General features: G+C 45.0%; 1 protein-coding gene across 10 annotated transcripts in view; it reads left to right on the forward strand.

Moving 5' to 3' along the window:
* CPEB3 (cytoplasmic polyadenylation element binding protein 3) overlaps window positions 1-26,857 on the forward strand; it is a 221,763-nt gene that overhangs the window by 184,920 nt on the left and 9,986 nt on the right. For 9 of the 10 annotated variants that reach the window (XM_066355676.1, XM_066355678.1, XM_066355675.1 and 6 more), the window contains one exon: window positions 3,870-4,051. In XM_066355676.1, coding sequence (XP_066211773.1) covers window positions 3,870-4,051 — 182 coding nt within the window. Of the gene's footprint in view, window positions 1-3,869; window positions 4,052-26,857 lie in introns of those variants that run through there. The other variant, XM_066355680.1, reaches the window with a different exon arrangement.

A 26,857-nucleotide genomic window follows, 5' to 3' on the forward strand; every position in this document is an offset into this window, starting at 1 on the left:
GAATCTTCCTTTCTTTCCGAAGTCCAGACCTCATCATCATTCTGAGGTGCCTCCTGCTTCTTTCCTGTCTGCTTTGTTCTTATGTCCAAGCAGAAGATGAGTGTGTTGATATTCCATTTGGGAATCCTCATTTCTGCTCTACCTATTTGGTTCTCATAGTATCTCAGACCTAAATATTGCCTTATGGCTGGCTTTGAAATCTAATGAAATGATAAAACAGGACCCTGGGGTGGGGCAGGATGAGGGAGTCAACATGATTTCCTCTCTGGTGAACTACAGTCCTTTTCAGATCTCGAAAGAATCAGGAGCAAATCCAAGGAACCGTAATTGGAATTCAGGTTCAACTTCAGAGTCATAGTCATCACAACCCAGAGGAGTTCATGGGAACGCTATATGCTGCATAAAACTACGATATCCCTCCCCCCCAGGGCGGGCACAGTGACGCTCATCACAAGAGCCAGTGTGTGAGTCAGACTCCTAGTAGGGTTGCTGTTATCATGGAACAGGTGTTTATGTCTTAAGTTGTCTTAGGAGCACAGAACTTACACAAAGTGCCGGATGCCCTTGGATGTAGCTCCAGAGTTGCCAATTTCCCACCCCTGCAGTGACCAGATGGACCCTGTGAATGCTGTCTGGGTAGGAAGGAAAAAGTAAAAAGTGATTTGAAGACTCCTGACTTCTTCGTGGACTCTGTCTCTGCCTGCTGTCGCCTCCATCTGTCTGAATTCCAGCCTTTACCTGTATTCCCTGCTTGGGTGGCCTCATCTTCCTCAGACCAAATGTTAAGACCGTGATTCTGGGAGTTACATTGTCCTTGTTCTCTACAGAGGATGGTTTAGAAGGAGGAGTCACTGTCACAGGCCTGGTAGGTGGACTACATTTTCCAGAGAAGATACATCTTTGATCAAGGGCTCACATTTCATGAGCTGGGTTGAGATCATAAGATAGAGAGAAACCCATGAAGGTTTTAGTTGACTTCCGCCACACCCTTCCTGCCTTTCTTCCTCCTCTCTTTCCTCCTCCCAAGCTGTCAAAATGGTAGCTCTCTTGGTTCACCTTGCCCCCATCTGAGGAAGGGGGTTCACACTGGACTTTCTTGTGTTAACATGTGATACTGTAAGTCTTTAAAACTGAGTCTCTAAAAGTAGTTGTACATTCTGACATCTGTAGGTGAATTTATATCTTCTTTATTTAAAAAATTGTTTCAGATTGAAAATAGATAGGACTTGAGGAAGGCTTGCTCTGTGTTTCTATTAGTCATCTACCTAGTGAACAAATTAAATTACATTTTTCCCCCTAAAGCTGTATTTACCAAATGGTTATTTTTCTCAATAATGTCACTTAAGTACTAAACAATATCTCATTGGAAGTTTAGCTCGCAGGAAGTGTGCCATTGCTGATTAAGTAAAGGACCAAGTACAAACAACAGTTCTTTCATCGTCACTTACCTTTCTTCAAGGGCCATCCCAGTATTGGACCTTTTGAGATTAAAATAGGAATTAGGGTAGAGAGATGGGAAATCTTCATACTCTTTACCCAAAAGCTCTTTCTTGAGTCATCTTACTTCTTTCTAGCTTCTCAAAAAATTGCCCTTCACTTAAGTGAGACTTTATTGGCTCAAATGTCTGCAGACCTTTTAGTGGCCAAGAAAATGACTGTATATAATAAGTTTATAAGTGGAAATGATTTGTTTATAATTAGTTTTCATAAAAGCATAAGTGAGGGAGGGCATAAGTCCTTCCCATCAAAAGGACTTAACCACCGGCCACAGAAGTGGTGAACTAATCTTTGGCTTGTGAAGATGATTTCCCAGCAGCTAGATGAACAAAGTAAGGGAATGTTTGTGCTTGTGTGAGGTGCCCGCTGGCATCTGAGACCCCCAGGGCCCCTTTGGAGACCACTGTGCTGTAGAAGACCCTGTGGTTACACGAACTCTCCTCGTCAGCTGGAGCTGCTGGCTTAGGGCCAGTAGGGCCTTCTTTCTAAATCAGACACTTTCTTGAGCTCTTCCTAAGGGCGGAGGACAGGTGCCATTCGGTCCCTTGCCAGCACTCTTACCCTGGTCATTCACCAGGCTCAGGGAGTGTTGACTCTCTTACTCCGGTCCAGAGGAAGACGGGTATTTGGAACATTAGTGTTTAATTTCCAGGCCCCGAGGTTACTTATTTTACTAACCCCATTAGATCAATAAGGGAAACTCATTAATGACTACAATTAATTAATTCTACCTTCAGTTTCTTGGTGTCTGTAACTAGAATAACATTAGCCAGGTGAGGAGGTCCTCAAGCCATCAGAGGCTGTCGGGCTGGAGTGGAAGGGCCACTGGACTCTGCCATTCAGGGACGTGCACCATTATTATTACTGTTTGAGCGAGTGTGACCCCTGGATCTGCTGTTCTGTCTTTCATAGCACTTATCCTTCGGTTTAGTGATTGTTAGCTTCTTTCCTCACCTTCCAAAAATTACCTGTTGGTTGCAGGTCATTCTTCCTATTTAAAAATAGGCACTTAGAAAAATCACCGATATTAGGCAGTCTGTTATGGGGAGTAATTTTGAAGTAAAAAGACAGCCTTTCTCTCGTGGAGACATCGCTTTTCTTCCTACTGCCTCAGCAGCTTAATATTATAGGAACTTGGCTTCCCTTCTGCCCCCACATCTGGTGCAGATTTCTTCCACTGCCCCCCCCCCCCCCCCCTGCTGCTTTCCTTCTCCTGGTCCAGTCCCTGCGGGCTGTACTCTGTGTGGTCCTCGCCTACTGGCTGCGGACCAGGTCCTCATCTGTTTTCACTGTCTTCTCCTTTCCAAATATCGTGTATAGGTGTTTGATGGAATTGGGTTCTCGGGTCATTCCCCAGGGTTAGGGCTAAGTCTTCTGGACTTAAACCATGTCAGTGGCCTGAAAGGAATGGTCATTCCTGGAGGAGGTGACGTCCAGTATCAAGTAAACAGTTACCTTCAGGCAATTTGGATCCAGGTAAGTCATTGCTACATTTCTCTCCATGATAACTTTATGGTGAGGATAATTTTAGAATATCAGACCTTTGGAATGGGCCAATTTCCAGATGCTTTCTGGACAATAGGTATTTCGTAAATACGAGTGTGAAGGTGTATTTGGAAGAAATGTGACACAAGGACTCTGGACTCTTGCACTAGCCGGGTGCGAGATGGGTGTGCGTTTACTGTTTCCGTAGCAGCTTAGTGTTTCCTGGCACATTGTAGGTGCTCAATAAATGTTCATCGCTGCTGTTTTCATAAGGAGTATACTTAGAATTTAGCATAAGACGTTAGTGTGGAGATTTCTCCGTTGGGATAAAAAATACGCTAAAGTCCTTTTTTTTTTATTTTAATTGTAGAGACTTAATTTAAGGCTGTAAATGTATTGCCTCTATCTAAAATGATGAGTGAATTCCTTTCTCTAGCTTAATTTTAAACATAGCGATGTAACTTCAGTATTTGCTTTCAGTCTTAGAGGTTAGTAAGTAGGGCTGTTCCCTACTAAGCTGCTAGGGCACCGTGGACTGCTTTGCCCACACAGGCCCTCCACCAGTGGGCTAAGCAGTTAGCAGCTAAAACTAGAGGATTACTGAGAGAGCATTCCTTGCACTGGTGCTGAAATTCTGATTATGTAAATTTGTTTGCATGTTTATGTAAATTCTTGAGGGTTTTTTTTTTTTTTTTTTTTTTTAATTTTTTAATTTTAAATATCCTGTGAGGAGCTCCCCTACTTGTAAGACTGATGTGGACACTCTTCATGATATTCAACATGGGTTTTCCTTTCTTAATTACACTGCATGATCCTTAAATTGTTCTTCCTTCTGGGCAAGAGTGCCTTCTAAACATTTATACAGAGTTGTGTTTATTTTCTTGCAGTCGAACTGGCCATGATCATGGACCGTCTGTACGGTGGCGTCTGCTACGCCGGCATTGACACGGACCCCGAACTGAAGTACCCCAAAGGTGCCGGCCGCGTGGCGTTCTCCAACCAGCAGAGTTACATCGCAGCCATCAGCGCCCGCTTTGTGCAGCTCCAGCACAATGACATCGACAAACGGGTAAGCCGCTGCGTGGGACGTGACTGCGGTGGGAAAGAGAGGAGTGTGTTCTCTGGGCGCCTGGGAAGAAGCAGCTCGTGCTTGTAAGCCAGTGGCTCCTCCTGACAAGGCGTTGGGCCACGGTCCATCTGGGCTGCCTGAGAACGAGGGCACCCTTGGTATCGAAGGCGGTAATGAACCCTGTGCCACCCTCATCCCATGGGTGACGTTACACTTATGAAAATAACCCTGCAGAATTTCGCATGCCAAACCAGTGCTGTTCAAAAGATGGTGCCAGCAATGCCTTCGCAGAGGCGGAGAGCTGGTCACCGGTCTGACCCGTGTGGAGCTCTTAAACAAATGAACTGGGACTGATCCTTAATGTTCATGTTTTCAAGAGTGTACATAGCATTTTGAAGTTCTGCGTTCTCTTAAAATTGCAAGATCACACATGGTAGCAGCCATTGGAACCAAACCGCTGCCGTCGCCCCAGCCCCCTCCAACCCCCGTAGTTCTGCTCATCACCCTCCAACCCCCGTAGTTCTTCTCATCACCTCCAACCCCCGTAGTTCTGCTCATCACCTCCAACCCCCGTAGTTCTGCTCATCACCCTCCAACCCCCGTAGTTCTTCTCATCACCCTCCAACCCCCGTAGTTCTGCTCATCACCCTCCAACGCCCCCTAGTTCTGCTCATCACCCTCCAACCCCCGTAGTTCTGCTCCTCACCCTCCAACGCCCCCTAGTTCTGCTCCTCACCCTCCAACGCCCCCTAGTTCTGCTCCTCACCCTCCAACGCCCCCTAGTTCTGCTCATCACCCTCCAACGCCCGTAGTTCTGCTCCTCACCCTCCAACGCCCCCTAGTTCTGCTCATCACCTTCCAACCCCCGTAGTTCTGCTCATCACCCTCCAACCCCCGTAGTTCTGCTCATCACCCTCCAACCCCCGTAGTTCTGCTCATCACCTTCCAACCCCCGTAGTTCTGCTCATCACCTTCCAACCCCCGTAGTTCTGCTCCTCACCCTCCAACCCCCGTAGTTCTTCTCCTCACCCTCCAACCCCCGTAGTTCTGCTCCTCACCCTCCAACCCCCGTAGTTCTTCTCCTCACCCTCCAACCCCCGTAGTTCTGCTCATCACCCTCCAACCCCCGTAGTTCTGCTCATCACCCTCCAACCCCCGTAGTTCTTCTCATCACCTTCCAACCCCCGTAGTTCTCCTCACCCTCCAACCCCCGTAGTTCTGCTCCTCACCCTCCAACCCCCGTAGTTCTGCTCCTCACCCTCCAACCCCCGTAGTTCTGCTCATCACCCTCCAACGCCCCGTAGTTCTGCTCATCACCCTCCAACCCCCGTAGTTCTGCTCATCACCCTCCAACCCCCGTAGTTCTGCTCATCACCCTCCAACCCCCGTAGTTCTGCTCATCACCCTCCAACCCCCGTAGTTCTGCTCCTCACCCTCCAACCCCCGTAGTTCTGCTCCTCACCCTCCAACCCCCGTAGTTCTGCTCATCACCCTCCAACGCCCGTAGTTCTGCTCATCACCCTCCAACCCCCGTAGTTCTGCTCATCACCCTCCAACGCCCCGTAGTTCTGCTCATCACCCTCCAACGCCCCGTAGTTCTGCTCATCACCCTCCAACGCCCCGTAGTTCTGCTCATCACCCTCCAAGCCCCGTAGTTCTGCTCATCACCCTCCAAGCCCCGTAGTTCTGCTCATCACCTCCAACCCCCGTCGTTCTGCTCATCATACCAGTGGACAGAAGCATTGCCTGCCTCTGCTCATCAGCACTATCTGCCTGGCCACTGGAGGCATTGAGATTTCTGCTTCTAACCTAAAGAGGGGACCTGAGGTAGGGTTGTAGGGAGTCAGTGTGCTCAGTTGGTTTTGCACACCGGCGTTGATGTAAGTCCCTTACGTCGCAGTTCTGCCACTATTTGGAAGCTTGGGGAATAGAAGGCGGTAGGTGTGATTAATCTGGGACCTGTGTTAATAGAGGGAAAGAGCAAGTAGGAGAATAGCACCGAATCTTGAACACATCCCTATGTAATTGTGCCACGCTCATTATTAATCCTTCCAGCAAAGAAGGTTCCTGAGGGAAACTCTGGGCTGGGTAAATAAATGTCCAGTTGTAGAATTGCATCTATACTCTCTACACTTGATTTTGACTAATTTTGTGTGACAGACTCAAGTTTCTTAGGAGGTGAACATTTCAATTGAGGATGGATTTTTTTATATTCAGCAATATTGCATTTTTACTAAGGCATATATCTGATCAAAAATTATAAAAGCTAGTGCTTTTAAACAATATCTATTTGCTGTATCACTGAGCTCCTTAAGAAGGTAGTGGAGACTGACCAGTGGTGGCGCAGTGGATAGAGCGTCAACCTGGGATGCTGAGGTCCCAGGTTCAAAACCCCAAGGTTGCAGGCTTTAAGCATGGGCTCATCTGGCTTGAGTGTGGTCATTGATGTGATCCCAAGTACTGGCTTAAAGCCCAAGGTCACTGGCTTGAGCAAGGGGTCACTGGGTCTGCTTGAGCTCCCTGGTTAAGGCACGTGTGAGAAGCAATCAATGAACAACTAAAGTGCTACAACTATGAGTTAATACTTCTCATCTCTCTTCCTTCCTGCCCACCCCAAGTAGTAGAGGTTTCTTTTTTAATTAAGATGAATAAAATAATTGTTTCAGAATTTTGAAACCTTTTTTGAGTTAATGGAGACTCACCGGACTGTTAAAGATTCGACCGCATTCCTAGTGTCCAAGCAGCCAGCCTCCTGAGCTCTCCTGCTGTAACAGCAGTCCTCCTGCAGACCGAGCTGCACAGACAGGCATGGCGCCCGCTTCTCCTCTCTTCCTTCCCCGTGCTCACCCAGGGCTCAGTGTGCAGATCCATTAGCTCAGGGGTCGGGAACCTATGGTTTGCGAGCCAGATGCGGCTCTTTTGATGGTTGCATCTGGCTCACAGACAAATCTTTAATAAAAAAAAAATAATAACGTTAAAAATATAAAACATTCTCATGTATTACAATCCACTCATTTCCTACCGCTCATGTTCATGGTTGCGGGTGGCTGGAGCCAATCACAGCTGTCCTCCGGGACAACACCAGATTTTTATTGGATGATGCATAGCATACACAGGTCGTTGTATGGCTCTCACGGAATTACATTTAAAAATATGTGGCGTTCATGGCTCTCTAGCCAAAAAGGTTCCCAACCCCTGCATTAGTAGGTGCTTGATAAACCTTTGTTAAATCGACAAAAGGTGCTACTGAAAGGTTCTCTTAACTGTTACTGCTGTAGTCAGTCGACTTGCTTGTACCTGCACTCTTGTGAGGCTAACACACCAGATTCCATTACATTTAGTCTGCTGTCGCAGCCTTTGCAGGTAACTTAGCTCGAAGAGCCTGAAGTTCTCATCTGTATGGAAGTAACTTTCTCTGTCCCCCTCAGAAACCAGAACTGGTAACTGTACAGGAACTAGGTCTAGAGATGACGAATGAAGGTCCATTTCCTCGTGCTTGTACATTCCCCTTGCTCCCACCCTAACAGTCTCCTGGCCTAGTTTATTATTTTCTAATTGATTTATTTTAGAAATAGAGGAAGGGAGGGGGGAGAGAGAGAGAGAGAGTGACAATCATTTGTTTGTTGTTCCACTTATTTTTGCATTCATTGGTTGCTTCCTGGATGTGCCCCAAGAGAGGATTGAACCAGCAACCCTGGCATTTCGGGACAATGCTCCTACTGATTGAACCACCTGGCTGGGCCACCATTGACTTTTCTACCCCCTCTTTTTGGGTTAACCATACCTTCCGTATCTTCCTTGATAAACATTTAGGGAAGCAACCAGTTATAGTGGAAAGAGTATGAAGTTTGAAACCAGGACAGATTCTAGTACTTTTATCCTGGTTTTGTTCCCAGGTGGCCCCAAGCTAGTTCTTTAATGCCAGGAGTCTCGGGTCCTCATCTGTAATCCCCGTCCGGGGATGACCTGAAGAGTAAATGGGATTGAGGATTGAACAGCCAGAGCTATATGGCCGCTGGGCGGATGTTTAGCACTTGCTGGCTAACAGTGTTCATCTTGCTGCAAGTGTACTTAATACTGGCGTCATTAATACTACATCGCTTGAATTTTGTTGCATGCTCTGCTGGGAATTCAGTGATAAGGTGCACTAGTTAGTGAGAAGACCACTGGGCAGAGCCAGATTGCTGGTTAGAGCTGGCTTTGGTCCCAGGGGCGGTGTCACTTCAGTTCGCAGCTTCAGTGTGTAAGGCGGGCAGTGGTCAGAGGCTTGTGTATCTCACAAGATTGTTGAGACTCCCAAAAGAGTTGTTAAACCAGAAAGAGGGATTAACGTAGAACACGCTCTCCAAACGTATAGTGGAACTGTTGTTGTGGTCACAAGAATGCCACCTTCATCCTCATGGTGTCAGAAAAGGGGGCTGTCCAACCCTGCAGTGCCCTGCAATGAGTCACCTAAGTGGGAGCCCCCCCACCCACGTCATCTCCATGCTCTCTCTGTCCCGAGCCGTGTGGGGACCGTTGTTTTTGTCAGGAGAGATGAAAGCCTGCTTCCATCTTGAGTTGGGCTCCTTTCTCCCTGTTCTGTGAACATTGCCTTCCCTTTCCCCAAACTGTTACTCTCTCCTCTTCTTAATTTCTTTGCTGTGAACATAGCCAACACCATCTTATTCTGCTAATTACACCCTTCATAGATGCTTTTTAAGGTTCATTCCTAGTTTTATTTTTATCTGTCTTTCTCCTAAAGCTTGAATGTGAGCTTTGCAGAGAACTCCCATTATGTATAAGGTGGGGCAAAAGTAGGTTTACATTTGTAATACAAATAATACAGTAATTAATAAACAAGAATACAAGAACAAACTCTGTTTCACGTACTCACCACTGTAAACCTACTTTGTAAACCTACTGTGTATCAGCACATGAGTATTTCCTGAGATGATGGCCTTTTTCTTCTTCGGGGACTCTGTTCGTGATTGTCTACAGAGAATTTCTTCTTTCCTGGATAACCTGTCCAAGTTTTTAGCACTAGTCTCATAGCTGAGGTTTTGAAACTTCCTGTCCTAAAAGGCTAGAGCAGCTGTGCCCCTGTGCCCACCATCACTTTTTCTTGCTGTTGCAAATTCCAAGATGCTACAACCCTTTTCTCTTCCCTTCTGATTTTACCCTACAGTTGCCCTTTAAAGCAGGACATTGGCTATTTTAAACAGCATTAACTTTTATTACCTTTCTGGTCAGAGGAGCCTCCTTTGCTCTCTACATCATTATAAATGCAGATTCATGGATTCAATGAATTTAAAAAAAAAAAAACTACAGATGGGCCTGACTAGGCAGTGGCACAGTGGATAGAGCGTCGGACTGGGATGCAGAGGATCCAGGTTCGAGACCCCGTGGTCGCCAGCTTGAGCATGAGCTCATCTGGTTTGAACAAGGCTCACCAGCTTGAGCCCAAGGTCGTTGTTTCGAGCAAGGGGTTACTCGGTCTGCTGAAGGCCCACAGTCAAGGCACATATGAGAAAGCAATCAATGAACAACTAAAGTGTTGCAATGAAAAACTAATGATTGATGCTTCTCATCTCTCTCCATTCCTGTCTGTCAGTCCCTATCTATCCCTCTCTCTGACTCTCTGTCTCTGTAAAAAAAAAAAAAAGTCAGGTATTGTGTCCCTTAGGTGAACAATGCATAGTACCCTCCAGAATGTCACAACTGAACACAAGAGAAAACCATGTTTTAAAGAGATGGAGCCTGCCTGACCAGGCGGTGGCGCAGTGGATAGAGAGTTGGACTGGGATGCAGAGGACCCAGGTTCGAGACCCCAAGGTTACCAGCTTGAGCACGGGCTCATCTGGTTTGAGCAAAAGCTCACCAGCTTGGACCCAAGGTTGCTGGCTCAAACAAGGGGTTATTCAGTCTGCTGAAGGCCCACGGTCAAGGCACATATGAGAAAACAATCAATGAACAACTAAGGTGTCACAATGCGCAATGAAAAACTAATGATTGATGCTTCTCATCTCTCCATTTATGTCTGTCTGTCCCTGTCTATCCCTCTGACTCTCTCTGTCTCTGTTAAAAAACAAAACAAAAAGAAAAAAAACCCTGGGTTTGCCTGGTCAAGGCACATATGGGAGTTGATGCTTCCTGCCCCTCCCCCTTTCTCTCTCTCTCTGTCTCTCTTCTCTGAATAAATAAATAAATAATAACTAAAAAGAAAAAACTACAGATGGAATTGTAAGGGCCAGTTGTTCGCGGTTTGCCTGGGAGTGCGGAGGTCCCGGACGGTGTGAGGCATATGCTCTCGGGTCGCACCTGCCCAGCTGTGGGGGAGGTCCATGATGGAGAATTTGGCCGTTATGTTTCCTTTACCACTTTTGTATCATCCAGGGTTTTTCAAAAAGACATCTAATCAAAGAGTTTATATGTTTATGTATTAATTATTATTATTATAATTGCTGCTCTTTGGCTAAGCTTTTAGATGGGATGGTTTATGGGGAAAATACATACAGCCTTTGTAGATTTGATTCCTTCTCACCATCTTGAAGATGTTTTGGTTTGCCTGTGAGAGTCAAGTATGCCAACATGCGACGTTTATAGGCACTGTCGGTCCTGAAGCTTTGGGGCTCTCCTCTCTGCTGGCATTCACTTGCCCGTTATGTCATCATCTTTAAGAAAGAGGTGGTTTGTTTTTCTTTTATATATTTTGTTTTGGTAATAGCTTTACTGAGATATATAATTCACATACCATACAAATCACCAATTTAAAGTGTGTGATTTAATGGTTTTTAGTATATTTACATAGTTTCACAGCCATCACCACAGTCAGTTTTAGAACGTAGGAAGAGGTGTTTTAACGTACAGCATGCAAGTCTATAATAAGAGAATCAGAGGAACAATAACCCCTGTGGGGGCCACTGCATTTATCCTGTATAATTTTATTCAGGTCATTATAGGGAGGGGATGCTACTTATTTAACCTGTACTCTTCAAACTTACAGGAAGAAAGTAGTCTAGGCTTTTGGGGCAAAGATCTGATTCCTGCTGTCACTGTAATTAGGGTCCCCCAATAATATGTGACTTGGTAGAGTAGACTGACAAATCTACATATCAACAAACTTTTGTTGCCGTGGTGTGGTTAGCAGTGGAAGGACTAACAGGAGTGGAGGGGTTTCTAGTAGTTGTTCCTTATAGAGCTGCCATGATCTTGACTCTGCCACCTGTGCCCAGAGCCTGGCTGGGGACATGGGGGGCACTCAGTAAATGTATAGAATAAATTAGGATGGTAAGTGGGAGAACAAGGACTGGAAGCAACCACAAATGTTTATGGAGGGTACTGGATTGAAGTCGGTCTCATCTGTCACCTGGACATCGAGAAGAGCTTTCTCATTGTCTCCCCCACCCTCGTCTTTAGCCCACTTTCAGTTCATCCTTATGTTAAAACCAGAGTGAGCTCGTGAAATCAATCATATGTGAACCATGTTTTTCCTCCTTCAAACCTTTTGGTTATGTTCTACTCCCCTTAGGATAAAGATCAAATTTCTCACTTTCCATTGCCTACATGACCCTTTCTGCACTCCATACTTCTTCTGCCTTAGCTCTGCCTTCCTCGTCTTGAGCCAGTGACAACTGGCCTCTGTTTTTCAGGATTATTAAATAAACTGTTTCCTCTGCCTGCCCAATACCCATTTTTCCTTAAGATCTCAACTTAATTGTGATATTTTCCGGAATCCTGTCTTCATTGAGCTTAGATCTGCCCCATAGATCATAGTCATAATACCACTTACCATTCCCTTGTGGCATTAAAGCCACCTCTGTAATTAAATAATGCTTTCAAGTCCTGTTAGTCCATACAATGCCTGAGGCCAATGACTGTCTTTCATGTTAGCTATTGATACTTAATACTTGATACATAATGGGCATACCTTATTTTTTATTTTTGGATGAGTGAGTGAGTTCATTTATAAATAAATACACAAATGCAATTCATGCCTGTTTCTCCTTCCAAGGAAAAATGAAGATCTTGACTATAAATTCCTTAAGGCTTACATTACATTACGTAGGAAATATATTTTTCTTCTCTTTTTTTTTATTGAGTTACCAGTTGGTAACATGTCCCTGTGTTGACAATATTAAGGTTGTATAATACCCAGTACAGTGTGTCTTCTGCCGCAGCATGCATGAGCCATGTAGATCTCTCACGGGTAAGAGAGGCTAGGCCCCTAGGCCACTATTAGGGTGAGGGATTTATAGGATGTGCCCATAAATACCTAAGGGGGTTACACCCCACACCCAGTGCCTCCTCACCATCCAGCTGTAGTGAAAAACCATGGCTGTAGTGAGCAAGTGTCCTAGCTTGGGAATTGAGAGAGCTGAGCTCCATTCCTCCTAGCTCTTCTCCCACCACGGTGTGACCTTGGGGCAAGCTTCTTAGCCTTTCACGGGCTTGATTTTCTTGTGTCAGAGTAGTGAGAAACCAGCCTGTCAAATGATTTATTGCACAGATAAAGAGTGATTGATGAAAAGATGCTTTGGAAAGTTACTAGGCTGTACAGAATTTATTTGTATTATTATCGAACCCGCTTTGTATTATTGTAGTCTAAATTGTGCTGTTGCCCAACATTATGACCAAGGCTAATTGTTGACTCTCTCTTTTTTTCCTTTGAAAGCACCTACTCAGTTCCACTAAAAATCTTAAATATAAGGGTAAATAGTTGAAATTGACACCAAAAAAATGAAAGAAATTAACATGGGGCTAATCTACCAACAATGCTATTTGGATATTAGTCAAGACATGCCTCTAAAAACTGTTAAATTCCTTTTATCGATGTAAATACCTGTATGCATTTTCCATTTAAAGATTTGATGGAGTTTTGTTTTCTTTAGTTGAGAAAGGTATTTTTACCAGTATCTTTTCTCCGATAATGAAAAATTTTTGAACTTGAAATTCAGTAGGTTAAGATTAAATTTTCTTATATTCCTTTGAATGGTGTTTCTGTTAAAAGACTGAAACCGTTTAAAGTATTGAAGTCCAATAAGGGCAAAAGAGGGCAACTGTACTCATTCTGTCCATTTTAATGGTATTTTTAGAAATAGTGCCAAATGAACACCTAAGATGTGAGAGCGCTGCTAACTCAGTTTTTTTGTGTGTGTGTTTTTGTGACTCAAGTCTAGGTCACTTACATAGGAAATGTATTTTTCTCTTTTTTTTTTATTGAGTTAGAGGAGGGGAGGCAGAGAGACAGACTCTTGCATGCACCCTGACCAGGATCCACCCAGCATGTCCACTAGGGGACTTGCTCATCTGGAGCATTGCTCCATTGCTCAGCAACCGAGCTCTTCTTAGCACCTGAGGCAGAGCCCATGGAGCCATCCACAGCACCTGGGGCCAACTTGCTCCAATCAAGCCATGGCTGCAGGAGGGAAAGAGAGAGAAGCAAGAGGGAGAGGGGTGCAGAAGCAGATGGGCACTTTTCCTGTGTGCCCTGACCAGGAATTGAACCTGGGACATCTACACGCCAGGCTGATGCTCTACCACTGAGCCAACTGGCCAGGGCCAGGAAGTATTTTTGTAGTGTGAAATGAAATCATGTGAAAACGGGTAATCTTTCTACATGACCATTTTTCTACCCCTTCATCTACTCTGTCTGGTTCTGAGAAAATGTGTAAGGGTAGCATCAGTTGATTCTCAGTCTAACAAGAGGCATATAATTTGACTGATATGAATAATTTCTATATTTGAGAGGTTTCCCCTTACACACAGCTATTATTTAGCACAACTTGGCAATGTTGTCTCCTAGAAATTTGTCAATCAGATGATTATAACTTGATATGCATCATGCAGTAGACATTGGTTATAGTCGGCCAACTCAGCCCATAGAGACCATGTTACTGGTCCAGAGATACTATACTAGAGTCAGCCAGTCTGGGGGTTAGTCTTGACTATGCCACTGATAATACAGCTTGAAGGAAGGGTCTGTGTTACATGTTAATGAAAGTGCTTTTGAAAACTGGACAGTACTCTGTCAGTATTCAGTGGCACAGATAACATATTAATTTGCATATAGCCATGAATGGCTAATATTTGAGCTCTCCTGGAAGATGCTTATTAGTCTAATTGGAATTTCATATGATAAAATAAATTAAGTATTTCAGGCAAGATAGGAAAAAAGTATGTTGATTATTTGAGTTTTTTAAATAGGAAGAGGAAGCCATGGCCAGTTTGCTCAGTGGATACAGCATCAGCTGGGCTTGCGGACGTCCCCAGTTCCATCCCAGTCAGGGCACACAGGAGAAGCGACTGTCTGCTTATCTTCCCCTCCCACAGCCAGTGGCTCGATTGGTTTGAGCATCAGCCCAGGTGCTGAGGATAGCTCAGTTGATTTGAGCATTGGCCCCAGATAGGGGTTGCCAGGTGGATTTTGGTTGGGGTGCAGGGGTGCATGCAGGAGTCTGTCTTATACCTCTCCTCTCACTTAAAAAAAAAGATATGAGAAGAGATCATCTCAGTAAGCAGGGATCTATCCATAAAATTAGTTCCCCTAAATTATTATGTCCTACTTATTCTTCATAAAGCATGGGTCCCTTGGGGTTTTAATATTTATTTACAAAAGAAATACCTTTTTCTGAGTCAATTCAGTTTAGAATGCTTTCTTGAAGAAAATTAAATAGGCTGCTTTATTCTGAGACTCCGTAGAATCTTTTCTGTACTGATCTTCATTGTGAAGACCTGAGAAGGAGACACAGTGCGATTCTTCACAAATTCTTTTGATCATGAGCTCTTCTAAAGTGCTCCATCTCTTGGGAGTAATTTTTTAGGGAGCCCAGTTGAGAAAAAACTGTGTTTTCAGCTTATTTTCTTCTTTCATGCTCCAATTCAGAAGTCTGATCAGCAGCTGATTTTTTCCCTCCCTCAGTCAATTCTTTTTTACCAAAGTGTGACACACCCACTATAGATTTTCTTTTTTTTTTTATTGTGGTGAAAAAAAACGTGAAATCTATTCTCTTAACGAGTGTTCTTAGTGTACAGGATAGTGTTATTACCTATTAGCCCAATGTTGTGCAGAACTGAAACTTTATACCCTTCGAACAGCAACGCCCTGCTTCCCCTCCCCAAGACCCTGGCAGCCGCCAGTCCACTTTCTGCTTTCTGTGGGTGTGACGGGTTTAGATACTGCGTGAAATAGAGTCATGTCCTTTATGACCGGCTTATTTAACTTAGCACGATGTCCTTAAGGTTGTTCATCAATGCTGCCACATGTGACATAATTTCCTTCTTTTTTTTTTTTTTAAGGCTGAATACAATTCCATTGTATGTGCACACCACATCTTCTTTATCCGTTCATTCGTCAGTGGACATTTAGGTTGCTTCTGTACCTCGGCTATTGTGAATACTGCGGTGGACATAATAGTGCAGATATCAGCCCTGGCCGGTTGGCTCAGTAGTAGAGCGTCGGCCTGGCGTGCAGAAGTCCCGGGTTCGATTCCCGGCCAGGGCACACAGGAGAAGCGCCCATCTGCTTCTCCACTCCCCCCCCTCCTTCCTCTCTGTCTCTCTCTTCCCCTCCCGCAGCCGAGGCTCCATTGGAGCAAAAAGATGGCCCGGGCGCTGGGGATGGCTCCTTGGCCTCTGCCCCAGGCGCTAGAGTGGCTCTGGTCACGACAGAGCGACGCCCCCTGGTGGGCAGAGCGTCGCCCCCTGGTGGGCGTGCCGGGTGGATCCCGGTCGGGCGCATGCGGGAGTCTGTCTGACTATCTCTCCCCGTTTCCAGCTTCAGAAAAATACAAAAAAAAAAAAAAAAAAAAAAAGTGCAGATATCACTTTGAGATCCTGATTTTGGTTCTTTTGTATAAATGCCCAGAACTGGGATTGCTGGGCGTATATTTTCTGTCTAGGAAGGTGGGGGGTAGGGACACAGACATTGCATATCCATCGTGGTGGGGTATTGAAAATGTGGTTGATGGTCCTGGTAGTATTAATAGTTTTTTTGTATTTTGATTACCTGAGATTCTCCATTGTATCTATCTAATGCACCAGTCTCTATATAAAAAGGGGAAATAGTCTTGAAATCAATATACCATTGACAAATAATGTATCCTTTCCTCTGTTTTAGCTGACTGCAGAGGCCCAGAGAGACTGCCTCTCAGCTAGCTAAGGGGGCTTTCTGATACGTTGTGACAGCTACAGCTGAGCCATAGCACACATTGGCTCTGAATAGCATACTCTTTAGAATAACCTCCTTTTTTGCAAGCACTTCAGGTACTTCACATATTTAATCTTTTTTCTCTCTCTCTCTCTCTCTCTCTCTCCACTAGAAACATACTAGACTTGAATTTTAGCTAAAGACTATCAAAGGCTTTATATTTTTAGCCTGCATGAAGATTAATATGACCCAGTAACCATACTGACAGAAGTGTAGATAATATTGTGCTTTGTCCTGGCCACAGCTGGAACAGATCAGATGACTCACTAGCACAAGAAGTGAGGGTTCTGGTGACCTGTTCCCAGACCTGTCTGCCCCTCGCCTTCGTCTGGTTCTCCCGCCACCCGGCCTCTTATTTAGCTGCTGTTATTGGCCCCTGCCCTGATCTGCCTTGAAAGCTTCCCAGCTATAGCTATGGTGGTTGATTTGACCCTTTGAGACGAAGCATCACCCAGAAGTGAGTTCAAATATTGTCAGATATAATCCTACCTGAGCTTATTTTGAAGCACTGGGAGTCTCAGAGCCTTTGACCAGAAATAGCTTTTTTAGTGGAGTTTGGGTCATCTCAAGAAAGTGAGAAAGATAGCCATCTTCTCTAAATGGCATAGGAACTTTCTGTCCTGTCTCTCCTTCCCTGTCTCGAGCTCTGATCTCTTCTGAGATGATCCTTCTTTTTATGTTTTCTCTCTTGGAATTGGGGTAATTTTCAATATGAGAACCCTTTAGAGTGATGAAATGTTCCTCCCTGCTTGTATTTAAGTATAGAGGCTGTTTGAGGTTACTGATGGGAAAAAGACCATCACCTCCCCTTTTAAATAGTTGTCTCAGTAGGACATGGAAGTTCTTTAACCCCAGAAGTCAGGGGCTATCAGTCAATTAGCAATTTCTTTTTCTTTTTTTCTTTTTTTTTTTTTTTTTTTGTATCCTTCTGAAGCTGGAAACGGGGAGAGACAATCAGACAGACTCCCGCATGCGCCTGACCGGGATCCACCCGGCACGCCCACCAGGGGCGATGCTCTGCCCACCAGGGGGCGACCAGAGCCACTCTAGCGCCTGGGGCAGAGGCCAAGGAGCCATCTCCAGCGCCCGGGCCATCCCTGCTCCAATGGAGCCCTGGCTACAGGAGGGGAAGAGAGAGACAGAGAGGAAGGAAGGAGGGGGTAGAGAAGCAAATGGGCGCTTCTCCTATGTGCCCTGGCCGGAAATCGAACCTGGGTCCCCCGCACACCAGGCCGACACTCCACCGCTGAGCCAACCGGCCAGGGCCCAATTAGCAATTTCTTGGTAAGTGTTTATTCTTATTTGGAAGAACTGGTCCAAACTTCTCGTGGGGTAGGGGAGACTGAAGCCTGCGAGGTTGTGATTTAGCCAATTAATGGACAGCGTCAGAGTGCTGGGCCCTTCTACACCTTGGTGGAGGGAGTCATGCAATGGCAGTTACGCATTTCACACAGACTTCTGACTTTCTTACCCTTTGTTCTCCACGATATAACACTGTTCTGCTACTAGAAATCAGTTTGGGGCTGATTTGGATCTTCACCTTCAGCCTCACTCCCAATTAGCATGGAAGGAAACCAGGCTAAGGGCACATCAGTGGATTGGGCAGGATACTGTCAGCTGGCCTTCTCTGTTTCATGCAGAAGTTATCTGAAGGCCACACAGCACTCACAGACCTTCTGTGTGCTGCGAGTCTCTGGTGGGGGTGCCAGCATTAGTACACAGGAGCACATTTGAAACTGGGGAAGGCACAGGAGTGATTTTTAAATCTTTCTGCCCCTAGCACCTGAAAATATGAAGAACAGTAAGTCCCACCCTTCTAAAGGTGAAAAAATGAAATCCAAACCATTTTTCCTGTGTGTTTTTCATCTCCCAGATTGCTTCTATAATTAGTAACTATGAGTTTGCTAAATCTGGAAGGTTGTGGATAACTTTGTTGCTAAGGAAATGTTCTCTTCACGTTGCTGCTTTAATTTCCTAGGCATCTGTCCTCTGCTTTCTGAACAGTAAGGTTCCAACTCATAGTCAATTGAAAACCTAAAAATGTACGTTTAGGCGTTGTTAGTATCACCGAGGGCGGCTTCAGCAGCGAGAAAGACACGTTTGGTGGGAATGGTAACAAGGTTACTGTGGTTTTAAGGCTAGATACCCTCTGTGATACATACCAAGAAGATTAGAAGCGCATTATATTTAAAAGCTTTGAGCACGCCAAATAAAATTCTATTTCCAGAAGCATGTTGCTCTAGATAAGAAACGGCCCTGCCGAGTTCTGGGCAGGCCTTTGCGCATATTATCCCTGCTCAGCTGCAGCCGCCCCGGGGCCGCTTTTTCAGTCTGCCGCCCCTACACCGTTATCTGAAGTCTTGGCTTCCAGCCACCATTTCCCTGCCTTGGGATGGCTAGGTATCTGACAGGCTTACCGTGTTTATTTCCCGTCACCAAAGGGCAGACTGCAGCAGGGTCCAGTCTCTAGGTGTCCTTTATATAACCTTTAGCTGTACCTGACTTTGGCTAATACCTCCCTTCTCCTGACTGCAGTGTGTCAGGCCCATGAGAGGGAATTCTATACAATGGATGGTTTATGGTCTCCCTAAGTATCACCTCTCTCCCACCAAGAACTGTTTGGCCGTTGCTTCATTTACTCTGGGAGGTCATTTTGCTGACTGATAACCAAAATGACTACAGAGAAAAATATTTCCTCTAGGTTGTAAGCAATAAAACAATGTCAGCATTGAGATAATTTTGTTGAAGTATAGCTTTCTTTTTCTGTGTCATTCTAAGTATATTATTCTCTTTATCCATCTTATATAGCTACTTATCCAGGGTTCCACACAAGTCCTCCTTGTCCTTAATGGTCACCAGCTTCTGTAATCAATGAGTTCTGCATATTCCTCAGGGTCCCAGGGCACCGGGGTCTCCACTAGGTGGGTGCTATGAATTCAAGCGTCTCTCTACAGGAACTTCTCATCGCCTGTGCCTGCAGATCCCTTGGGGCAGAGGGTCAGTTTGGTGATAGGATTGGCTCTGTGTAGAGCTCTACTGTTTGGACTTTAACGGTAGTGTTGGTCAGTACGTTGGTGTCTCCAAAGTGGCATATAGCTGAAGGATGCTGCAGGTGGTTAACAGAGAAATCCACTTGTATTTTAATAATTATGTATCTGTGTATTGGGGAAAATGAAATCAATCTGGATAGTTAAGTAAAACATCATGTAGGCCCTGGCTGGTTGGCTCAGCTGTAGAGCGTCGGCCCGACGTGTGGAAGTCCTGGGTTTGATTCCTGGTCAGGGCACACAGGAGAAGTGCCCATTTGCTTCTCCACCCTTCCCCCTCTCCTTTCTCTCCATCTCTCTCTTCCCCTCCTGCAGCCAAGGCTCCGTTGGAGCCAAGTTGGCCCAGGAGCAGAGGATGGCTCCATGGCCTCTGCCTCAGGCGCTAGAATGGCTCTGGTTGCAATGAAGCAACGCCCCAGATGGGCAGAGCATCGCCCCCTGGTGGGCATGCCGGGTGGATCCTGGTCGGGTGCATGCCGGAGTCTCTCTGCCTCCCTGCTTCTCACTTGAGGAAAAAAAAAAAGACCAAAAAAATTACGTAATAATACAGATAGCATTAAAATATGGCGAAAACAACAAATGGTTTGAGAATGCCTTCAAGAAACTCTCAGATAGACCATAAATTATTTTAGGGAAGAACTATTCCTTCATGTTCTCCTCTGTAATTCAGTTTTTAATATCGTGCCTCTCAAGGAATAGGCACTCCATAAATATTAGTCAAACAAGTAAATCCATTTGAACCAAAATAAACACTCTTTTTTAACTTATAGCACCTAGCTGCCACTGTCTTTTATGCAGCTACTTCTCTTTGTGGATTTAAATTTACGTCAGAGATCTTGTGTGGCGGTTGCCCTTTGAGAGACTGTGCTGGCCAGCTCGCACATCTGCATTTGTGGATCACTTTGAGTGATGGTGTATGTCGGGTCTTTTGGGCAAGCCTCTACTGTATGGACCCACACCTCGCGTGGAGGGGCGGGATGCGGTTTGCAGGCAGCACCACTCACGCATCTGCAATGCAAGCAGCACCCAGGAAATCTATAGGAAAGGCCTCTGAGGCACCGCAGCAATCCGAAAGCCACATCCTTTACATTCTGGCTTCATTCAGAATCTTAATGACTTGGGGTTACTACGCTTTAATGTGCAAGTCTTAACAAACTTGATTACCTAGCTTTTCGGTCCAACTGAAAACGCTAGGAAGCTGCAGATTTCCAAAGGATCCGTGAAAGGTATTAGAACGGACAGCAGACAGATTCTGAAAAGAGTGACAGAAGAAGAGAAAACTGCGCTATATTACCCAGCACAACTCTAAGGTACATTCATGATATCCCTTGCTTAAGAGGGCGCAGAATAAATACTACATTTTAGGAAGATTTCCATAAAAAAAAAACACATCAAAATTCAAGATGTTTTAGCACCAAAAAGGAAACCTGTCTGCTCTCTGGAGAAGTAGCTTCGGAGGGACTCGTTACTCCCTAAGGGAGCTGATGTAAGGCCCCGCGGGTGCCCCTGGCCAGAGGCAGCAGGGGTGGAGCTTCATGACCAGTGCGGCAGGGCGTGCTGACGGGGCCTCAGAACCCCTCGGCTGGCACAGAGCTTCCTGCCACGCTCAGCAGGAAGCCTGACTAGGCAGAAGGTGCAGTTTCTGTTCATACTGCATTTTCTCATCTCAGCACCAATGAATGTACAGCTTGACCTTACATTTGTTAAGTGTTTTCCAGTTTGCCGTGGGAGTTTATACCCACCATTCCACTTGATCCTGACACCCCCATGTTGTGGAAATCTTCCGAATCAACAAGTGGAGCACAAATTCAGTCTTTTTCATGACTGCATGATAGTCCGTGGTGGGGTGGGCAGATGTACCACATTTTAGTCAGTCATTTTCCTGTAGGTGGATATTTACTTTGTTTCTAGTTTTTTTGCCACTATGGTCAATTCTTCATTAAATATACTTTACATGTGAACTCATATTGGTGGTTATATTTGCAAGCATTGGGATTATAGCATTAATAACAGCCAATAGTGGGATTATTGGGTCAAAGAATATATGTATTTTTAATCTTAATAATTTGCTCATTTGCGCTTTTTTTTTTTTTTGTATTTTTCCGAAGCTGGAAACAGGGAGGCAGTCAGACTCCCGCATGCGCCTGACCGTGATCCACCCGGCATGCCCACCAGGGGGCTATACTCTGTCCATCTGGGGCATTGCTCTGCTGCAATCAGAGCCATTCTAGCGCCTGAGGCAGAGGCCACAGAGCCATCCTCAGCACCCGGGAAAACTTTGCTCCAGTGAAGCCTTGGCTATGGGAGGGGAAGATGGCCACGGGAGGGGAAGAGAGAGACAGAGAGGAAGGAGAGGGGGAGGGGTGGAGAAGCAGATGGGCACTTCTCCTGTGTGCCCTGGCCAGGAATTGAACCTGGGACTCCAGGCCGACACTCTACCACTGAGCCAACCGGCCAGGGCTCATTTGCTTTTTTAAAATGTCATAGTGTTAGTGCCAACTTGGACTTGGTGGACATGTTAAGGACACTACTCTTTTATGGATTCTTGCTGTATTGGCCAAGAGTTTGCTTAAAGGCCTTAGTCACTGTAAAAAAAAAAATAGAAAACTGGATAAAGAAGATGTGGCACATATACACTATGGCAGGGGTCCCCAAACTTTTTACACAGGGGGCCAGTTCACTGTCCCTCAGACCGTTGGAGGGCCGGACTATAAAAAAAACTATGAACAAATTCCTATGCACACTGCACATATCTTATTTTAAAGTAAAAAAACAAAACGGGAACAAATACAAGATTTAAAATAAAGAACAAGTAAATTTAAATCAACAAACTGACCAATATTTCAATGGGAACTATGCTCCTCTCACTGACCACCAATGAAAGAGGTGCCCTTCCAGAAGTGCGGTGGGGGCCAGATAAATGGCCTCAGGGGGCCGCATGTGGCCCGCGGGCCGTAGTTTGGGGACCCCTGCACTATGGTATACTACTCAGCCATAAGAAATTATGACATCGGATCATTTACAACAAAATGGTGGGATCTTGATAACATTATACGGAGTGAAATAAGTAAATCAGAAAAAAACAAGAACTGCATGATTCCATACATTGGTGGGACATAAAAACGAGACCAAGAGACATGGACAAGAGTGTGGTGGTTATGGGGGAGCAAGGGAGACGGGGAGGGGGAGGGGCACAAAGAAAACTAGATAGAAGGTGACGGAGGACAACCTGACTTTGGGCGATGGGTATGCAACATAATTGAATGATAAGATAACCTGGACATGTTTTCTTTGAATATATGTACCCTGATTTAGTGATCTCACCCCATTAAAATTAATAAAAATTTATCTATAAAAAAATAAAAATAAAAAAATAAAATGTCATAGTGTCACAGTTCTATTAGCAAACAATAGTTATCACCTCTTTTAAGTTTGCTAGATTGATAAGAACAAAGTGATATTTTCTTTTTCCTGACTAGTAACCAGTGTGAAAATTTTTTCATGTGGATTACCTTTGAATTCCATGTTTTTTTAAAATGGATTTTAAGGAGGAAAGAGAGAGCGAGAGAGAGACATTGATTTGTTGTTCCACTTATTTATGCATTCATTGGTTGATTCTTTTATTTTTATTATTTTGTATTTTTCCAAAGTGAGAAGCGGGGAGTGGCAGACAGACTCCCGCATGCGCCCAACCGGGATCCACCCGGCATGTCCACCAGGGGGCAATGTTTGGCCCATCTGGGGTGTTGCTCTGCTGCAACTGGAGCCATTCTAGTACCTGAGGCAGAGGCCATGAAGCCATCCCCAGCGCCCGGGCCAACTTTGCTCCAATGGAGCCTTGGCTGCGGGAGGGGAAGAGAGAGACTGAGAGGAAGGAGAGGGAGAAGGGTATGTGCCCTGGCTGGGAATCAAACCCGGGACTTCCATATGCAGGGCCAGTGCTTTACCACTGAGCCAACCGGCCAGGGCCTCACTGGTTGATTCTTGTATATGTCCTGGCTGGGAATCAAACCTGCAACCTTGGTGTACCAGGATGACACAATAACCAACTGAACCTACCTGGCCAGGGCTGCCTTTAAACTTTTTCATGAATTATTCTCTATTCATTTTTCTACTGTGTTGTATCTTTTTCTTGCCAGTTTTTAAGACTTCTTTGTAGAATATAAATAATTTAGCCTGACCAGGCAGTGGCACAGTGGATAGAGCCTGACCTGGGATGCTGAGGACCCAGGTTTGAAATCCCGAGGTTGCCAGCTTGAGCACAGGCTCATCTGGTTTGAGCACTGCCTCACCGGCTTGAGTACAGAGTCACCAGCTTGAGCATGGGATCATAGACATGAGCCCGTGGTTGCTGGCTTGAAGCCCAAGGTCACTGGCTTAAGCTCAAGATTGCTGGCTTGAGCAAGGGGTCACTGACTCAGCTGGAGTCCCCCCCAACCCCGTCAAGGCACATATGAGAAAGCAATCAATGAACAGCTAGGGTGCCAAGTTGTTTCTCATCTTTCTCTCCTCTTGTCTGTCGCTGTCTGTCTCTCTCTTCTCTCTTGCTAGAAAAAAATAATCTGTAATTTGCCCTGGCCGGGTGGCTCAGTAAATGAAGCACCAACCAGTGCACCAGAGGTCGTGGGTTTGACACCTGGTCAGGGCCTGTACGAGAAGCAATCAATGAGTACACAACTAAATGGAACAACTAAGTGAAGCGAGTTAATGTTTCTCTTTGTCTCCCTCCCACACCCCGCCCTTCCTTTGTCTTTCTTTCTCAAATCAACATGAAAAAATTGTTTTAGTTGATTTTTTTTTAAGAGAGAGAGAAGGAAGGGGGACAGAGGAGAGAGAGGGAGAGAGAGAAAGAGAAACATCGATGTGCTTCAGGATGATGCTCTAACCAGCTGAGCTATCTGGTCAGAACTGGGGGAAAAAAGTTTAAGTAATAATCTGTAGTTTTCTTCCTAAATTCATTATTTGTCTATTGACTTTTCTCCTAATATTTTTTGCCATTTATAAATGTATTTTGTTTTTACATGTTTTAGTATATTTCCTTCTGAAGCTTCTAGGATTCAAGTCCTTATTTGAAACTTTTGCCCTACCCTTAATTTATATATATATAGACCTAATTGGGATTTTTCTCTTTTTTTGAAGATTATTATTATTTTATTTTATTTTTGTATTTTTCTGAAGTTGGAAATGGGGAGGCAGTCAGACAGACTCCTGCATGTGCCCAACCGGGATCCACCCGGCATGCCCACCAGGGGGCAATGCTCTGCCCATCTGGGGTGTCGCTCTGTTGCAACCAGAGCCATTCTAGCGCCTGAGGCAGAGGCCACAGAGCCATCCTCAGCGCCTGGGCCAACCTTGCTCCAGTGGAGCCTTGGCTGTGGGAGGGGAAGAGAGAGACAGAGAAGAAGGAGAGGGGGAGGGGTGGAGAAGCAGATGGGCGCCTCTCCTGTGTGCCCTGGCCGGGAATCGAACCCAGGACTCCTGCACGCCAGGCCGATGCTCTACCACTGAGCCAACCGGCCAGGGCCTATTTTCTTTTTTTAACATTTAAATATTTCTTCATCTAGGTCCTGTGTCTTTATGGTTTGATTCATTCTGAGTACAGTGATAACCTTGAGATACGAATTTAATTTGTTCTGTAATGGAGCTCGTAAGTCAATCAACTCATATCAAACTGCTGATACTGGACCCGTGCGCCAACACACCAACTAGCGGCAGGGCAGCTTTCCGAATCACGGCTCATATCTCAGAATTTTGCTCGGATCTCCAACAAAAATACGAACTGAGTCGCAGCTCGTATCTTAAGAAAAATTTTGTACGTTGGTCTGTGCGTATGTATCTCAAGGTACCACTAATTTATAATTTTTATTACAAATGTGAATAGAATATTTTCTTCATTTTTATTCTTAGAATATCATAAATCTACTAATTTTCTTACAAGTCTTCTTGACAGAGAAATGATATATATATATTTTTGTGACATACAGAAAGAGGGACAGATAGGGACAGACAGACTGGAAGGGAGAAAGATGAGAAGCATCAGTTCTTCATTGCAGCACCTTAGTTGTTCATTGATTGTTTTCTCATATGTGCCTTGACTAGGGGCTACAGCAGAGCAAGTGACCCCTTGTTCAAGCCAGCGACCTTTGGGCTCAAGCCAGCAACGATGGGGTCATGTCTATGATCCCACACTTAAGCTAGTGACCCCGCACTCAAGCTGGTGAGCCCACACTCAAGCCAGATGAGCCTGCAGTCAAGCCGGTGACTTCAGGGTCTCCAACCTGGGTCCTCTGCGTCCCTGTCCAACACTCTATTCACTGCGCCACCGCCTGGTCAGGCAGAAACGATACCATGAGTAGATGCAGGATTTTGGAGCATCTCTTTTTCTCTCAGCCTAGTAGACGGCCTTTCTTGGTGTTCTGGCTTCCAGTGTAGCAGGTGAAAAGCCTGATACCAGTTGGTTTCTTTCTCTCCTTTGTAGGAGATAGTAACTAGCCCTTTTCACTTGGAAGCATGTGACATTTTTTCTCCTTTTATTTATTTTAAAAAATAAATTATATACCATAGTCTAGTTTAATTTATTTTACTTTATTTTTTTCATTGATTTGAGAAAAGAAATTGGGGTGAGAGTGTATGGGAAGGGAAAGGGAGAGTGAGAAAAAGAAGCATCAACTTCTTGTTTTACTTAGTTGTTTCACTTAGTTGTGCACTCATTGATTGCTTCTCCTATGTGTCCTGATTGGGGGTCAAACCTGCCACCTTTAGTGTGCCAGGTCAATGCTTGATCCAGTGAACCACCCAGCCAGGGCTCCTTACCTTTAGAGCTCAGAAGTTTTAGCTTGTGATTTGCCAGGATATGCCTGGTGGTACATTTTTTTCTCGTGAGTTTTGACGACCTGGTGGTATTTTTGATATACTGTTCAGGACTTTTACCTTTTCTCCTTTCTTTTTCTTCTTCTGGAATGTTGGGGTTTTTTTCTTGTCTATTTGTTTTTTGTGTTTGTTTGGTTTTGGGGGGGGGGTTTGTTTTGGTTTTTTTTTAGGTGAGAGGAGGACAGATAGATAAGCAGACTCCCACATGTGCCCCAACTGACTGAGATCTCCTGGGCAACCCCATCTAGGGCTGATGCATGAGTATTGAGCTATTTTTAGCACCTGAGGCTGATTCGCTCCAATGGAGCTATCCTCAGTGCCTGAGACCACGCTGGAATCAGTCAAGCCACTGGCTGTGGGGAGAGGAAGAGGGAGAGAAAAGGGGAGGGGGAGGAGTCAAACCCAGGACATCATACGCTGGGTAAAGCTCTATCCACTGAGTCACTGGCCAGAGTCTCTTCTGGATGGAACTTTTGTAATTTATATATTAGATCCTTGTAGACCTATTCTAAAATTTCTTTCTTTTCTCTCATTCTTTATTTTTCTAAATTATTTTTTCCAGAGCTTTGAAATATTTCTACCAGGCCTTTTAGACCCCTATCAGGATCTCTGCAGTGATTATCATCTCTTCAATCCATCTAATAACTTAGAAAGCTGCAGTTTAAATATTTTTTTTATTTTTTATTTTAAACAGAGAGAGAA

The sequence above is a fragment of the Saccopteryx leptura genome, chromosome 13 (assembly GCF_036850995.1).
Source record: "Saccopteryx leptura isolate mSacLep1 chromosome 13, mSacLep1_pri_phased_curated, whole genome shotgun sequence".
NCBI classification, from domain to species: Eukaryota; Metazoa; Chordata; class Mammalia; order Chiroptera; family Emballonuridae; genus Saccopteryx; species Saccopteryx leptura.